Source organism: Pseudochaenichthys georgianus, chromosome 15 (assembly GCF_902827115.2).
Source record: "Pseudochaenichthys georgianus chromosome 15, fPseGeo1.2, whole genome shotgun sequence".
NCBI lineage: Eukaryota > Metazoa > Chordata > Actinopteri > Perciformes > Channichthyidae > Pseudochaenichthys > Pseudochaenichthys georgianus.
This window is the reverse complement of record NC_047517.1, coordinates 36,399,651-36,417,678: the sequence shown is the minus strand read 5'-3', so window position 1 is coordinate 36,417,678 and position 18,028 is coordinate 36,399,651. Positions and strand designations below refer to the sequence as shown.

The window sequence follows — 18,028 nt, the reverse complement described above, 5'->3', positions numbered from 1 at the left end:
CCCCCGCCCACCAACCCTCTGCTTTGTTGCTAATGGTAACCAGAGGGAGATTCTCACACACACACACACACACACACACACACACACACACACACACACACACACACACACACACACACACACACACACACACACACACACACACACACACACACACACACACACACACACACACACACACAGACACAGACTTTATCTTTTCCTGTCTAAATATTCAGTCTCCTCACACGTTTAATTTACTTTGATGTGTCAATCACACACACACACACACACACACACACACACACACACACACACACACACACACACACACACACACACACACACACACACACACACACACACACACACACACACACACACACACACACACACACACACACACACACACACACACACACACACACACACACACACACACACACACACACACACACACACACACACACACACACACACGTGGTCGCTGCAGCTGACACACACAAGCAGATTCTAAACTGATAAAAACAGATTGAGAAATACAAAATGGTGTCACATCAACAGCTTAATGAGGGAAAAGTGTCAAATATTTAAAGTTCAACAAACTTTTAGATGAGAAGCAAACCAGTGAGTCGTGCCTGAGAAGCAGCGTCTCTTTCACAAAAATACTGTACTTTACAACTTACAATAAATCTGGTAAGCAATGTTCTTACTGTGTGAAAGTATTGGACACAGCAGGGTTAGGGTTATCATTTTGTTTATTTAACGTCTTGTCTGAATATATTTTTTACCATTTCATCAGTGAGATCCAAAGTTATTGATCCTTCACTCAAACACAGTCCCACCACCATCATGTCAGCTGGTTTTCTGTCGGGTGTATATTTGCTTTTTAAGATTTTTGCATGAAATCATCATAACACGTTATTTTCTGCATCCTTTCTTTTTCTTTTGTCCTTATTTATTCATTCCTCTCTTTTGTTTTTTTTGTTTCTTTCTGTATTTTCCGTTGTCTTGTGACGCGGCCGCAGCCAAACTGCAGCTGGCGGCGTCTGAGGCCGGAGCGAGTAGCCACGTCCGGCTGCAGCGCTGCATGAGGAGAGGGCGCAGCATGCAGCAGCGCATGCTGCAGCTGCAGCAGCAGCAACAGGAACAGCCCAGGTACCACCTGTAGTCTCAGCCAACCAGGAGGAGCATAGCGTGCTGGAGGGGAGGATTCATTTTTGTAGTCTTGCCCTGAAGGCAGCATCTTCCTGGTTCTACAGAATTATGTCATCCCTGCAGCACGATATGAACGTGGCGGCCTGTAGGGGGCACTATCAGGACCTTAGAGTTTATTCGGTCTTTAAGAGTGTGTGCCATGGTGGGAGATTGTACACACACACACACACACACACACACACACACACACACACACACACACACACACACACACACACACACACACACACACACACACACACAACCAGCCGGAGCTCTCAAATGCCACCATCTGTTCCAAACATACTGCAGGCCAACTCACATGCGCACTTCCTCAGTGTCCCAGTGACTTGTAGTATTGCCAAACATTTATATTTGCAATCTGCCATTGTTTAAAGCATATTACTGTGAATACTTAAGTTACAATATACAGATGTTATAAATGAAATAAACAAAATCAAACTGCCCGATTTTTCTATCTCTCTGCAGTGAAAAGCCTCTCCCGCTCCAAATACTTCTGACTGAAAGCGACCAATCAGCTGCTCGTCTGGACCAACAGGCCCCGCCTCCCTGCCTTGTTAAGCCCCTCCCCCCCAAGAAGAGCCCGATGTTGGACCCCGTCTCCAGCACTACATCCAGCGAGGAACGAGGGACTGGAGACCCCTGCTCTCTCTTTGGGAAACCCCTTGCCAAAACCAGATCCGTCCACCTGGGAGATGTGGCTCCGCCCCCTCGACCTGAGGAGGTGGAGCTTCCCACCCAGCAGACACCAGCACAGGCCCTTCCCCCTTCACCTGCCGGTACTCACGACAGGTGTCTGATTAAGGGGCCGTCGTTTTATCCCCAGGCCCCGCCCCATGCTCCCCCCCCCTCCCCCCCCACCAGGAGCTGGTCCTGCTTACCCCCCTCTGATGTCGTCGATTCTCCTCCAATCAGCTCGTCCCTTTACTCGCCACCTGACTTCCCCTCCAACGTCCCCCCACCTCCCCCCAGCCAGGACTACACCGCGGTCCTGCCTGTAGAGCGATGGGCAGAGAACGTCAATAGATACTACGGCTCCCAGAATGCATCAGCGGGAGACGAGGAGCTGTCGGAGCTGGACTCGCTGTACCAGGCCAGTCTGATGGCTCCCAGCATGCACCGGGGAAACAGAAGACTCAGCCCTCAGCCAACCGACAACCATTCAGGTAGGAAACAATGAGAAGAAGTACAGCTGGTTTAAAGTGGGTGTGTGAATCTTTAACATTTAACTCGTAGTGTCGTTATCGCACAACACTGCTTCTACTGTTAGTCCTGCATCTGTATTTATGACGAATATAATAATGTGTGTGTTTTTGTTTAGGTGTGAGAAGAATGCTGTCAGGATCAGGACGATCCAAAACACCGACAGCTGAGATTGAGAGATACGCCTACAGATCCCCGGCTGCAACTCATAAGGTGTGTGTGTGTGTGTGTGTGTGTGTGTGTGTGTGTGTGTGTGTGTGTGTGTGTGTGTGTGTGTGTGTGTGTGTGTGTGTGTGTGTGTGTGTGTGTGTGTGTGTGTGTGTGTGTGTGTGTGTGTGTGTGTGTGTGTGTGTGTGTGTGTGTGTGTGTGTGTGTGTGTGTGTGTGTGTGTGACTATACTTGTGGGGACCTACATCTGTTTACGCAGTCACCTGTGGGGAAGGGTGAAGACTTGGTTAGGTATGTGTTGGTTATGGTTAAGTTTAGGATAAGTCTCCAGGAAATGCATGCAAGTCAATGTAATGTCCCCTGAAGTGATGTATACATGGTGTGTGTGTCATTATTTAACAGATGTTTGGGATGCAATTTCAAGGCTAAAACAAAACAAAAACGACAGTATGTGATAGCTAAAATAAAAAATCTGGATAATTGACAGATTTTGACAAGAAAGAATATTTAACATGTCATTTTCATGGTTTTTGAGTAGCTACATTTATGCGGTTTTGATACGTTTTGGTAGGTAAGTTTGAGAAACCGGCTCGAGATACACTTTTTGTTATATTCCATGGAATGCTCTTAAGCCTTAACCCTTAAGCTTAAAGAATGTTTTAAATTCTGTTTTAAAAATTCCCTACTGACCTTTGACCTCCGTGCAGCGGGCAGGTGAAGACGAGAGCTACAGCGCATCGAACCTGCGGCGCATCACACGCAGCCTGAGTGGCACCGTCGCCGGGTCACAACCCCAAAACAACTGCGTGAGTCAACACACACACACACACACACACACACACACACACACACACACACACACACACACACACACACACACACACACACACACACACACACACACACACACACACACACACACACACACACACACACACACACACACACACACACACACACACACACACACACACACACACACACACACCTACAAGCAAAAATTCAGAAACAAATCTTTGCCGTCCTGCTGCCACCCTGTGTTTGTATAATGTAACTGCAGCCTGGTTCAGAGACTCTCAGTTTCTACTACTTGATAATAAATATCAATAACAACACAACTGTTTCATCAACACTTCTTCAGTTTTATGGGATGACCGTTTTCTTGTGGTTATGACAATGTATTAATGGAAATGTCCAAGGAAATTATAAGACGTTCCTCGAACTGTAATAAATGTATTATTTGTCTTTTTTAGTACAGTCCACAAAAACACATAACAGACACAACAACAGTGAAGGCCTGTTGTCACGGCGACATGAACGCTTCTGCCCATTCACTTTGAATGGGGTGACGTCACGCTTTGCCGAACTGCATCGTGGTTCCGTCGCTTTTTATTCCTCACACACTCCATTCTCTGGAAGTCTTAAATCTGTTTCCCGCTCCCCGTGTCTCTGCTCCAGTCAAACGCTCCTGTGTGAAACGTAACAAGCTGTACGCCGGTGTTCAGCCCTCAGGATTCGCCTCGGGCAGCTCATTAAACTTTTATCAGTGATTTAGTTCTTCCATTAAGCTTTTAACCCGGCGCTCGCTGAGGTCTGACTGCAGATATCAGACGGTGAAACTCTCGGGGAGGATTAAAGTGGAAACACGGAGAACCTGCAGTCATCGATCCTCATGAATGATTCACTCTCTGACATGAAGAGAGAAACCCCTACTGCTTCTTTACCGAGGCAGTTTAGAGAGGTTGTGTGAGAGATGCACTTAAGATTTAAGACACCTCAAATATTCTGATTAAACGTATAATAACAGACGCTGTGGATAATTAACGGAGCTTTTCATTGCAGTCGGCTATAAATAAAAGTGAAATTTAAATATCAAGTATTTTATGAATATTCTCAGAGAATATCCAAATGTTTCTAGAAGTACAACTTAATATCCAGACGTCCATTAAGAACACCCTTCATCTGGTTAAAAGCACAGATCTAAAACGTATAACAAATCAGAACTCACCTTCACCGTTTTTTTAATTTCTAGAAAAACTTGCATCTTTGGAGATACAAGTTTATTTCTGTCATTGCTCCTGTTTTTCATTCATCATGTTAACTTGTTTTAATTTGGACCTCCACCATCCATTCTCTCCTCCTCCTCCTCCTCCTCCTCCTCCTCCTCCTCCTCCTCCTCCTCCTCCTCCTCCTCCTCCTCCTCCTCCTCCTCCTCCTCCTCCTCCTCCTCCTCCTCCTCCTCCTCCTCCTCCTCCCCCTAAAGGAGCCCTCTGTGTCCAGACCGACCCTCAAACACTCCTACTCTTCCTCCTCCCTCCCCCGCCGCCCCAGCTCCTCCTCTTCCTCCCTGCACACTCCCTCCTCCTCCTCCTTCACTACAGATCCCTCCCACCACCTCCTCCTCCAACACCACCACCATCCCCCCCGACACCTCGGCCCCTCAGCTCCTGCACCTCCTCCACAGCACCCCCCCCTGCAGAGATCACGGCCCCCCAGCTCGGGCCCCTCCTCCTGGGGACACTCAGGTAACATGCAGGCCCCCCGCCTCCACGCACCTCCTCCATAACAACCACCTCATAATAAAAAAACTCGAACTATCCACCAAATAAATATAACTTTATTTTTTTAGATTTTGTTTTTCATATGCTTCAGGTCATGTGACTGTTAAATCATTTCTGATTGGTCAAGGAGAAACTGTCTGTCAATGAAGAGTTATCAGACATTCGGCTTAGTGTAATATTTGTTTTCCTATTACCTCGACTAACTCTACCCCCCTCTCCCCTCAGGTGGCGGCCCCCCCCTCCAGCAGCAGTTTCTGGCTGTGTCTGACGGGCGTTCGTCTCTCTCAGGTCACGCTCTGAGTTACGGCACGCTGCCCCTCCCCCCTCGCCTCCCCCCTCCTCTCTCCTCCTGCAACACCTCCTCCCTCTCCAGACCCAGACCCACCCCTGCCCCCCCCCACAGTCTCTACGCAACCCTGTCCCGCCCCCACCGCTCCGCCCCCCCTCCCACCAACGGTCACCTAACGTCTAACTCGAGCTCCGCCCCTTCCCAGCCGATGCGTCTCGACGTCCCCCCCGACACCGACTGGCGCCTCCAACCCAACTTTCGGACTGTCAGCTCCTCCTCCTGGGACCCCCGCGCTGCCCGACACCATCTACCCCCCCCCACCACAGCCTCGCCGGGCCCCCCCCCCCACTCTGCTCGCTCTGTCAGCAGTTCCCCGCAGAGCCGCCGCGTCCCTACTGCCTGTCGTGCGGCGCCTACGTGGCTCGCTTTCGCCCCGTCAGGTGATCCGGAAACCCCCGCCTTCAGACACTCCCAACTAAATGCCTGTGTCACGTATAGTTCTGCAGGTTTTTCAGTAGTCTGACCCGGAAGGTAGCATCGCCATGGTTCCCTCTATAAAAAGAAACGGGATTTTTTTTTCATTGGATTTTTGGAATATGGCAGAAAATAAGCTCTGTGACAAACAATTATGATACTGACAGGTTTCGTTCAGCAGGATAAACATTATAACACCATTTTGATTTTAACGTTGACATGACATCACCACTGCTAAGCTAAAGGCGCTAATGTTCGGCGTGATGACATTTAGCAGTCTCATTCAGCAACAGCGGTGGGGCATTTACTGACGTATTTGATGTTGTTAAAACTCAACGTTGATATGTCTTCAGCTTGTGTTAACCACAGAGCTTATTTCTAACCAATAACCATTAGAAAGATCCCATTGTATTCAACACGAGGGAACCAGGTGTGCAGAACACATTTCCTGGTTTTAAGACTCATACCTGCAGAACTCAAACCCACCAAGATTTTCTTTTTAAAATGTGCCAATGTTTCTTTAAATCCATCGCTGCCCATCACCCTTCTCACAAAGTGTCCCCGTCTTCTCACCGAACCCCAGACATTTTTGGAGTTTGATCTCCCACACACAGAATACAAATGTCTGCTGGATAAAAGCACATTTAGATTTCTACTCAAGAGAAAGCACCGTGATACAAACCAGGAGAACGAGGAGACGCTGCTGCTGTCTGATAACGGTTCATCAAAATGTGACAAAAAAACACGTCGATATTCACAAACAGGCTCCGATATTAACCTTCACTTGCTGGTAGTCAGTCTTAATCGACAGGTTTATTTAACAGTGAAACACACTCGATGAGAGCAGTGAAGTTTATAGCAGCAACTATTTTGAGCCTTCATTTTGAGATATTTTATTCAAGTAGGGGTTATTTTTAATGGAGATTAAAGATGAACAATTTACAATAAATATTTCTATATATTCTCTTAAGAAGTCATACAGAAATTGACCCCTTTAATTTAATAGATATTCATAAAACATGTAATTGTATTTTCTCCTTAACTCTCTTACTACTTAAAGGTGGGGTAGGTAAGTTTGATAAACCGGGTCGAGATACACTTTTTGTTATATTCCATGGAATGCTCTTAACATCCCGATAGCAATGAATATCTGAAGTGCTTTGACAAAAAATCCATAACAAAATGTCATCTGTAGAAGCTGTAAAAAGCACGACCAATCATCTGAGCCGGCCCGGCTAAAATGACTGGATGGCCTACCTGCCTGTCAGCCTTCCATCTGTGCACACACTTATCTCGTGCCCTCATTGGTCATGTGCGCGTTCGTGTGTTGGAGGAGGGGCTCTGTGAGGAAGTGGCAGATTTTTCCCGGCTGTGTATTTTCAAATTCTAGCGCACTCGAGCTGGTTTCTCCAAAATTACCCACCCCATCTTTAAAGAATAAATAAATTGATCACTTTAATCTCAGAATATAAATGTTTTTATCATGATTTTTTTTTTTTTTTAAATGTGAATTTTTGAAATGTTACCCCTCCCTTTCGTGCATAATTGATTGATTTAACCTAAATCGTGATCGTAAACAGCCGGTAGTATAGAGAGGCGAAGTCCCGCCCATCTACTTCCGCCCCATGGGACCTTATTTTGGAAAAAGTTTGTATTGAAGTCAATGGAGAGAGAAAGATTATCTCTCGATCCCGTTTGAATTGTGCCACGAATTACACACATGATGTTTGTCAATTTAAAAGATAATTTCCATGTCAAAAAACTCACAGTTTGTCGTAAAACTTGAAATATAAGACTATGAAAAATACGCAACTAGAAAGACTACAACTCCCAGAGTCCCGGTCCCGCATGCTGGCTCTTACGACGAACTCCCCTTGTGTGTATGTACAGCTCTCAACGTGCCCAGACTTGTAGTGATTTTCACCTCTTTTAATACTTTTCGCCTCATTCTGAAAGAAAGAAGTGAAATGTTTCAACGTGACGGCCGTCTTGGTGTGTGGTGCGGGACGGGAGATGGAGGTCATTGAGCGGTTCACACAAAAAGTGTTACTTCAGAGTTTTACGACACATTTAAAATGTTTTGACTTGCAACATTATCTTTTAAATTGAAAAACATCATATGTGTAATTCGTGGCACAATTCAAACGGGATCGAAAGATAATGTTTCTCTCTCCATTGACTTCAATGCATACTTTTTCCTAAATAAGGTCCCATGGAGGTCCCCGGAAAGGGAGGGACTTCGCCTCTCTATGACGGTGAAAACAGTTTGAGTTGAATATGGATGTGTCTGTTTTTGTCATATTCTGACGACAGGAAGTAGAAAAGCTGCGTCTCTACCTGCCGTTTGTGTCTCAGAAATATAAATCTACTCTACTTATATTCCTCTATTTATTTTTGTAGGCTTGTGAGACTGAGTCGTGCATAGATGAAAGTATTCTACTTGAATATACTCTCCTACTATAATCTAATTTTCTAAAGGTAGTCGCCTTCTTATACTGTACCTGAGGCTGTTAGAGATTAATAAACTAAAAGCTTTCATTTTGACAGCTAATATTTAGCATGGTGTTTTATTATAGCCTTGAGAGACTTTGGTGTACACTCATTGTAACGACGATATATGCAGATCTTTTTTAGATGAACTCTAACTTAGTGCACTTCAGAAGTGACGGTAGATTTGTTTCACTGCTTGTTGCTGTTTCTGTTGTTCAGGGAGAGGCTCCTCGTTTACGTTTCTGAGATGTGCTCGGTAAACTTTAAATCTGTTTCATAGATTAAGGAAGGAACACTAGGATGCTGTTTTAGTAACTACATCCAACCCCACCCACATGGTGCCTAGGTTAGCTAAAACAAACGCACCCAAGTCTGATGTGAAGTCAAACACACAATGCTTTGACCTGCTGTTATTCTGCAGGTTACTACAAATATTAATATTGCAAAAGAACTAATTATTCCTCGGTTAACTGAATAATGGATACATATTTTCTAAATAAAATCAGACTTCATCAGTTCATTTAAATTAAATAATGAAGTTATTTTTTCACCATGTTTAAACTTAAAGTTGTGTTTTTGTGGCTTTTTATTTTTGCTTCGCCAGATTTTATTTGTTTTTGGTATATTTTTGATGCTTATTTTTCTACACTGTAGAATTAACAGAGATGATTAAAATGTTTGAAAAGCAAAAGTGTCTTTTTATTTTTTGTTGAAGTATGTCACAGCATCACATCCCTTTATTATATTTATGACATTACATTAGGGTGGTCCTTAAAATGTAAAGTCGGAAAGTCTAAGCTCCAACCCTGTAAGAAATTAAAATCAATATTTATATGGCGTAATTTAGATTACATATACTGTAAATTTAAAACTGTTTTATTCTGAAAATACTTAATTTCTGGTTAGCATTAGTACTGAGTGTTCAATTAATGTACCGTTTTATTTTGAAAAGCTTTATTGAAAGACATCCCCGTTGTTTACATGACGTCACTTCCGGCTTCGCGTTATCAATGATTACAGCCGTTAAAATGCATTAAATAAAAAGTCATGAATGAGAATACGAGGAGAAAAGGCGTGTGGAGTTATACAATGAACACACAACGTCTAAATCCTCTTATTTACGCGATATCAGACACAGAAGGACGAGTGGAGGGAGACCCCATAGCCGCCAATGAGAGGAGGAGCCAGGAAACGTCCATAGGCTCGGTCCAATCGGTCTCTCTTCTTCCGAACATGGCGCTGTGTTCCTGATTCGCTCTGTCTGTTTCAAAACCGCGTTACTTCATTAAAGTACACCATTTGAACTTTTCCGGGACTACATTGTCTCTTTTTAACTTCCTCCTGGACTGGAGAACAGCGAACAAATCTACTACCCCCAGAATTCATTCTGGTTAATGTTTTCCGCAATCTGACAACATTTACTACTTCCTCATCAGTGGCGAGCCGTCAGGGCCCTCTGTGAGGGCCTAAGATATTCTAAGAAATAATATTTGAAAACATTTTTAAAAAACATTTTTTTTTAAATATTTGTTTTTAATATGTTTTTGTTGTTATATTTTTCATTAGTTTTACCAAAATAACTTGATTTAATTGTATGTAAAATAATATTTCCAAAGAAATAAATCCTTCGAATCTGCCGTCTCTGCGAGTTATGTGAAGACAGGAGAGCTTGGTCCCTCTCTACATTCACAGAGGGCCCGCTATAGTAACTCAACGAGAGAGTAATGTCAAATGACAGTACAATTGACCAATCATATCTTCCCTCTAAATGGGCGGGCTTTCTTTTCGCGGACTTTATGACAAGTCCCGCCCGCTGTGAGGTCTATGCAAGGGGTGCAGTGACGCGTCCTAAAACCCGGAAGTAAGCCGCGCTCGGATTCCCTCGACAGAAAGCAACGGGATTTCTCCATAGGATTTTGGAAGATAGCTTGAAATAAGGTCTGTGGAAAACGAACCTGTTAGATAAATGCACGTTTTGTTCAGACGGATAATATCCACATGTCTACCCTACTTTTATTATTTTCGAATCATAAATCTAAACGATAGATTTATGATCTATAGATTCATAATTAGCTCGTTCATGATGGCTCACTTCAGTGATAGTGATGACATCGTTGCGAAATTATTAACCGAGTCATTTTCAAGATTGAGTTACAATGATAAACTGGAGTGGCAAAGGATCAGCTGCATGACCCGCAAGTGCTTCATCCAGAAGGACAGGAGGATGGACTTTGTGTTTCAGTGATTTATCATCAAAGGTAGGCCTAAGTCATTTTCAATGTGGGCCGCCGTGCCGACTTCATTCATTTGTAATTGTTGGCTGTGGGAGCCCTGTCATGATAGGTGTTTATATAAATGGTGTTGTTCTGTGTGGTAGAGGGTCGCTGTCATTGATGCGTTTTGCACCCCGGGCCGCTGTTTTGATATTCCGCTTTGACATAATATCTCCTTTTTTTTCGAGGGAAGGGGGGTCAGAGGGCCTAGGTATAAAAGTCACGGCTCGCCACTGTTCCTCATCGACCTTGAATTTTAGCCTCAGTTGCAGCTAAACTTCAAGGTTGATGAGGGACGGGTAAATGTTGTTGGAATTTGAATAAAATTCACCAGGAGGGTTTCTCATAACGAATTCCGGTGGTTGAAATAAATGAATTCGAAAATGTACATGGCACTAAGAACCACCCTACATTACATTCTATACAATGAATATATGGTGATCATTTAGATTTGTTCCCTCTTTCCTCTAGTGTTTTGGTGCATGTAAATGGTCTGCAGAGGCTAAAATGTATCGCTAGGCAGTCTCTTTGTATCATGGATCAAACAAACATTGTAGATAAAACCTTTTTATTAAGTTACACAGTTTAGAAATAATGCTTTATCATTAAAAAACACATATTCATCACAAACATCAGCTGTTCCTTTATATAAATATATATATATACTGCTCTGTGAATTTTCTTTACCTTATAATAGTGGTACTTTACAAACATTACACACACAAATATATTTATGTAAATTAAAGATTCCCTTTAGAGACAGGATATGATTGCTTTTACAGACATGTTTAACCTTTCTGAGGCAGCAGCTGATCTGTGGTCAGACTAATGAAGAAGGTCAATATATTAATCTGGACTTCAGGTTAAAATGACACTGCAGACTCAACCAGAGTCAGGACGTTAGCCTAGCTTAGCATAAAGACTGTAAGCAGATAACCTGGCTCTGTACAAAGTTAAAAAATATATTACACCTCTTAAATCCACATTGGTTCCCTCCACAATGTAGATTTTGGATTATCGCAGAAAATAAGATCAGCAGGATAATCTCCACATATTAACACCACTGCAGGATTTTTGACGTAAAAAGCTAACGTTGGGTTATAAACGAACGACAGCAAGGTCACATGACTTCACGTCACCAACACTAAGCTAAAGGCAACTAATGTTGGGCGTGATGACGTCTAGTCGTAGAAAACATCAGATCTTATAACCAAAAACCATTTACTTCCAGATTGGGAAACAGGAAGTGCTAAATTGCTGACTCGCATCAGGGATTTTTGACTCATTCCCACATGATGTTTTGATCATGTTGCCTTTAAAGGTTTGGTATTTGAATCTTGTACAATAAAGTGTAAAAAAAAGTCTCTTTGGTCCCCAGCGCTCAAGTGGTGAAGTGCCGCAAAATCACTTCAATACATGACGTACAAAAACTTCCTGAAACTGTTTTCGGATACACACTTTAAAGGTCACCTATTATGCAAAATCCTCTTCTTCATGTCTCTTCTACATCAACATGTGTCCCCTCTTCTTCATGTCTCTTCTACATCAACATGTGTCCCCTCTTCCTCATGTCTCTTCTACATCAACATGTGTCCCCTCTGTGGAAAGAGACTCTGAAAGTTTCAGGAACAAAGATTCTCTCTCTTTTTGATCCATTTCTATAAAAACCTGTCTGAAAATGAGCTGATCAGATTTTGGCCACTTTATGATGTCATAACGATTTGTTATTTGTTATCACCTGAATCTCCTCCTAGAGCACCAAATCTCTCTCAGAGGGGCGTGGGGAGGGGCTCCTTATTTTCATCTAAAGTAACAGACAGAGAATCAGCACTTTGGAAACAGGGCTGAAACAGAGGGGATTATGGGTAATGCTGCGATGATCTGTTTGGTGTTTCAGCCAATCAGAGACATGTTTTGTATATATCTGAGAGCTATAATATATTGATGAAAAACAGTATAATAGGAGACCTTTAAGTTGTACTGTATTAAACCCTATTTAAATTTGACGTTTTTTTGAGATTTTGCAATTGAATCTCATTTTGTACATTAAAGTCTGTTTTGCCCACAGCGCCCTCAGGTGGTTTGGTGCAGCAGCAGCAGCACGTTGAACACGGTGTCCCTTGACTCCCTCAACGATCCTTCTTTTATCTCCAGCCTCACCTCCTCCCCCCTCCTGAGCGACAGGACCATCGCACTGGTGACGGGCCCCTCTGTGCCCCCCCCTCGTCGACGAAGGGACATCGGCACCCCCCTTGCCCCCCCCCTCCTCAGCATCACTTGTGTGGGTCCAGGCCTCAGGTCCAGGGTGAGGGAGAACAGGTAGACCCCGCTCTGAGGAGCCGTGAAGACGCCGCTGTCAGAGTAAACCTGATCGCGGTTTAAGGACGTTTCAAACACGAGGACGCCGGAAACGCTGCGAGGAGATCCGGCCACGATCAGCAGGGAGGCCCCCGAGAGGCTGGAGGGGTCCGGGGCCACAACTGGAGAGGGGACAGAGCCTGGTTTAAATGAAATACAACAAGAGAAACATTCAAGGATTCAAGGCTTTTATTGTCATGTGTACACACAGTGTAGTTATGACAATGAACATGAGGTCACAGGCTCCTCCTCCAACAGTGCAACACAATAAAACAGATAAAATAGTGCAAGTAAATAAAATAAAATACTCATACTGACAGATATTTTATGGGAGAATACATTCATTTTTAAAAATATTTATGACATTCAATATTAAGATTTTTGATACTAACTTTGTTTTACCGACTATATTATGATGTTATGTCTCCTCCTCTCACCTGAGTCCTCCCTCCTGCTCCTCTCGTGTCCTCCCCTCTTCCTCTCCTTCCTCCCCTGTTTCTCCTTCAGCAGATGCCACAGCTGGTCGAGCTGCAGCGATGCGTCGGAGCTCATCAACACATCAGCGTTACTGAACACGTTCTTGAAGACCTTCAGGTGCTCCTCCAGGCCTCTCCTCAGCCACTGCACCTCCGCCTGCAGTTTGGCCTCCACACCAGCAGGGGGCACCTCCCTTTCCTTCTGCAGGCTGAGCAGCTTTAACCCCAGCTCCTCCACCCTCTGCTCCAGCTTCCACAGGTCTCCCCCGTCCCCCCCGGGCGGCTGGAGGAGCTGCTGACGCTCGCGGGCTCCAGATCCTGAGCTGCTGCTCCTCATTTCAGGGAGGGGGTGTGAGGAGGATGAGGAGGATGAAGGCTGGTCGGAAACCATTCCTGGGAGCAGAAGAGACAAATACATGAGTCCAAAGCTGCATCCCGTGTTGCTTAACGTGCATCCACTTTTCCTTCACTTTTTTCCTTGCGTCTTAGTACCTCCCAGTGATACATGGAGAGACACAAGACATCCACGATAAGAGACGAAATAAGGCGATGTGTTTTAAAGGTCCCCTATTATAATGTTTTTTTTGACATGAAGAAGAGGGGACACATGTTGATGTAGAAGAGACATGAAGAAGAGGGGACACATGTTGATGTAGAGGAGACATGAAGAAGAGGGGACACATGTTGATGTAGAAGAGACACGAAGAAGAGGGGACACATGTTGATGTAGAAGAGACATGAAGAAGAGGGGACACATGTTGATGTAGAAGAGACGTGAAGAAGAGGGGACACATGTTGATGTAGAAGAGACATGAAGAAGAGGGGACACATGTTGATGTAGAAGAGACATGAAGAAGAGGAGACACATGTTGATGTAGAAGAGACGTGAAGAAGAGGGGACACATGTTGATGTAGAAGAGACATGAAGAAGAGGGGACACATGTTGATGTAGAAGAGACATGAAGAAGAGGGGACACATGTTGATGTAGAGGAGACATGAAGAAGAGGGGACACATGTTGATGTAGAAGAGACACGAAGAAGAGGGCACACATGTTGATGTAGAAGAGACATGAAGAAGAGGGGACACATGTTGATGTAGAAGAGACGTGAAGAAGAGGGGACACATGTTGATGTAGAAGAGACATGAAGAAGAGGGGACACATGTTGATGTAGAAGAGACATGAAGAAGAGGAGACACATGTTGATGTAGAAGAGACGTGAAGAAGAGGGGACACATGTTGATGTAGAAGAGACATGAAGAAGAGGGGACACATGTTGATGTAGAAGAGACATGAAGAAGAGGGGACACATGTTGATGAAGAAGAGACATGAAGAAGAGGGGACACATGTTGATGAAGAAGAGGCATGGAGAAGAGGGGACACATGTTGATGTAGAAGAGACATGAAGAAGAGGGGACACATGTTGATGTAGAAGAGACATGAAGAAGAGGGGACACATGTTCATGTAGAAGAGACATGAAGAAGAGGGGACACATGTTGATGTAGAAGAGACATGAAGAAGAGGGGACACATGTTGATGTAGAAGAGACATGAAGAAGAGGGGACACATGTTGATGTAGAAGAGACATGAAGAAGAGGGGACACATGTTGATGTAGAAGAGACATGAAGAAGAGGGGACACATGTTGATGTAGAGGAGAAATGAAGAAGAGGGGACACATGTTGATGTAGGAGAGACATGAAGAAGAGGGGACACATGCTGATGTAGAAGAGACATGAAGAAGAGGGGACACATGTTGATGTAGAAGAGACATGAAGAAGAGGGGACACATGTTGATGTAGAAGAGACATGAAGAAGAGGGGACACATGTTGATGTAGAAGAGACATGAAGAAGAGGGGACACATGTTGATGTAGAAGAGACATGAGGAAGAGGGGACACATGTTGATGTAGAAGAGACATGAAGAAGAGGGGACACATGCTGATGTAGAAGAGACATGAAGAAGAGGGGACACATGTTGATGTAGAAGAGACATGAAGAAGAGGGGACACATGTTGATGTAGAAGAGACATGAGGAAGAGGGGACACATGTTGATGTAGAAGAGACATGGAGAAGTGGATTTTGAATAATAGGTGACCCTAAAGAGCAAAGAAATGTCCTCAAGAATCATCCTGCTGCTTCATATCTAAGAAATAAATAATCCCCAAATGCTGAAACTCACGGTACTTGACTTTGATATTTCCATCTTCTGCTTCTTTACACTTCTGTTCAACTACTCTTTACTGTTTATCTGACAAGGAAACATACTCCCTCCCTCTGCACGAGAGGAAAGGGAAACCACAAAAAGCATAATAGGGCCTCTTCAAGCACAATCAGTATGTTGTTGTTATTGATGCATAAACGATGTTTAGTAAAGACGTCCTTTACTGCCCTCGATTAAACGCTCCCACCTGGTTTGCGCCTCCCGCCCAGCTGCTCCTGCAGGACCCTCAGCTGCTCCTTCAAGGATGGGATTGAATGTGCCTCCTGGTCCTGGACGGGCCACTCCAGGAACTCCATCACCTCCTCCCCCAGCAGGAGCTCCAGGACGTCGCTGTGTCTGATGGCGTCCGTCAGCAGAGACTTGAAGGAGGCGGAGAGACGCTGCTGCTCCTCGACCAGCCGCTCGTCCTCCTCCTGCAGCGCGGACACCTCCGCCTGCGTCTGCGTCAACGAGCTCCTGATCCGGGTCACGTTCACCTCCAGGGCCCGGCTGTGGATCTGCTCCGAGGACATGGACTCCTTCACCTGCAGCAACAGAGACGGATTTGCAGACGGTTAAATTGGAAAGGAGAACAAAAGAAATTCTGTTCGGAGGTCAGATTCAAACCCGGGTTGTTTGTACTAATAATGGAAAACTAACAATCAAAAAAAGATATAATAAATATAATTTAAAGGTCCCATATGATACTGTTTGTCATCAATATATCACAGGCCTCAGATGTATACAGAACCTGTCTCTGATTGGCTGAAACACCAAACAGATCATTGCAGCATTACCCATAATCCCCTCTGTTTCAGCCCTGTTTCCAAATTGCTGATTCTCTGTCTGTTACTTCAGATGAAAATAAGGAGCCCCTCCCCACGCCCCTCTGAGAGAGATTTGGTTAAAAAGAACTCAATAGGGTGTGAACTCAATTTCACACCCAAATGAAATGTTGCGTTCACACCAAAAAGAGCCGGAACTAAAATGAGTTCATGAGAACCTTTTTACCCCCTTTTCCGTCCCGTCTAGAGAGCAGGGACTTTCATGGGAGAAAAAGGTTCCTATGTCTGATTGGCTGGGCGGATTGCAAACCACGCCCCGTAAAACTCCAAAAAAGTTTTGTGAAGCCGCCATTTTATTATCCTCGCATTAGCATTATTAGCATTAGCATTAGCCCAGCGCAGAAACGCAGAGAGACTAACTTATGGCAACACAAAAGAAAACATGGGAGCGGTGGAGATGAGGAGGTGTCGGCGTTCTGGCGATTTACTCTGAAGGCTTCAGTAGAAGCTGCTGGGAGTCCCAGCAGCTTCTACTGAAGCCAGTCCCCAACTCCGGGGACTTCCGGCCGGGGACTCCGGGTGGCAGTATACGCCGTGAAGTGGGTTGCGGCCTGCCAGTAAACCCAAAGCAGAAGAAGAAGAAGTGACGTCAGAGGCTTCATTTGCCTAATCCTTCCCTTGGGACTTATTTCGGTGTGAACGCGATCTGTACTTAGTTCATGAGAACTAAAGAGTTCTGATGAACTAAGTTCTCATGAACTCCTCTAGGGGGAGATTCAGGTGATAAGGTGGGGGGGGGGGGGGGGGGGGTTACCTTGGTTGCTGATTGGCTAATGGTTACACAAGACAAAACATCGTTATGACATCATAAAGTGGCCAAAATCTGATCAGCTCATTTTCAGACAGGTTTTTATATAAATGGATCAGGACAAAAAGAGAGAGGGGACACATGTTGATGTAGAAGAGACTTGAACAAGTGGATGTTGCATGATCGGTGACCTTTAAAGGAATGTATTTGTCCTACCTGTTGAAGGCCACGCTGCAGCGCCTCTACCGCCGGCCCCCAGTCCCCCCACCACTGCCCGGCCTCCATGTCACCCTCCTCCTCCAGGGCTACTCTGTTCTCATTGGCCAGCTCTGTCACATTAGCCACGCCCCTCTCCAGGTGGCGCACGGCGTCCTGCAGCCCTGTGCAGTCGCAGCCCGTGGTGGCGTTCTGTGAGTTGTGGACTTCGAACAGGTAGTCCACGTCCACGTTATTCTCCTGCAGCCTTGCCCCCTGCAGGCTGAGGTTTCCCTCCATCTCCCCGACCCGCTGCAGCACCGTCTCCCGCGCCGCCTCCACCTCCAGACCCGTCATCATGAACTTAACCTGCCCGTCGCGAGCTGTCTGGTTGATGAGCGTCTCCAGATCCTTGTTTTTGCGCCACAGCTGCTGTATGCCCCCCGAGGCGGCCTCCACGTCCTCCAGCAGCCCCACAACCTACAGACAAACATTTAATCAAAATCAGAAACAGGTTTATTAGCAGCAGAGGTGGGAAGTAATGGA

General features: G+C 45.0%; 3 protein-coding genes across 6 annotated transcripts in view; 2 read left to right on the top strand and 1 right to left on the bottom strand.

Moving 5' to 3' along the window:
* Positions 1-1,795, top strand: part of usp54a (ubiquitin specific peptidase 54a) — a 33,747-nt gene extending 31,952 nt beyond the window's left edge. Inside the window, exon 17 of the mRNA XM_034101356.2 lies at positions 1,666-1,795. Coding sequence (XP_033957247.1) covers positions 1,666-1,697 — 32 coding nt within the window. The 3' untranslated portion in view covers positions 1,698-1,795. The remainder of the gene's footprint in view (positions 1-1,665) is intronic.
* Positions 1,784-9,042, top strand: LOC117459440 (uncharacterized). The gene is made up of 5 exons (XM_034100216.2): positions 1,784-2,363; positions 2,519-2,613; positions 3,276-3,374; positions 4,832-5,093; positions 5,355-9,042. Exons 1-5 carry the CDS (start codon positions 1,784-1,786, stop codon positions 5,939-5,941), a joined length of 1,623 nt encoding a protein of 540 aa, XP_033956107.1. The 3' UTR covers positions 5,942-9,042.
* Positions 9,043-11,206: 2,164 nt separating this feature from the next.
* mmrn2a (multimerin 2a) overlaps positions 11,207-18,028 on the bottom strand; it is a 35,032-nt gene continuing 28,210 nt past the window's right edge. For 3 of the 4 annotated variants that reach the window (XM_034100840.2, XM_034100844.2, XM_034100841.2), the window contains 4 exons: positions 17,504-17,962; positions 15,903-16,239; positions 13,451-13,882; positions 11,207-13,153 (listed from right to left, as the gene is read on the bottom strand). In XM_034100840.2, coding sequence (XP_033956731.1) covers positions 12,729-13,153; positions 13,451-13,882; positions 15,903-16,239; positions 17,504-17,962 — 1,653 coding nt within the window. In that variant the 3' untranslated portion in view covers positions 11,207-12,728. The remainder of the gene's footprint in view (positions 13,154-13,450; positions 13,883-15,902; positions 16,240-17,503; positions 17,963-18,028) is intronic. The other variant, XM_034100843.2, reaches the window with a different exon arrangement.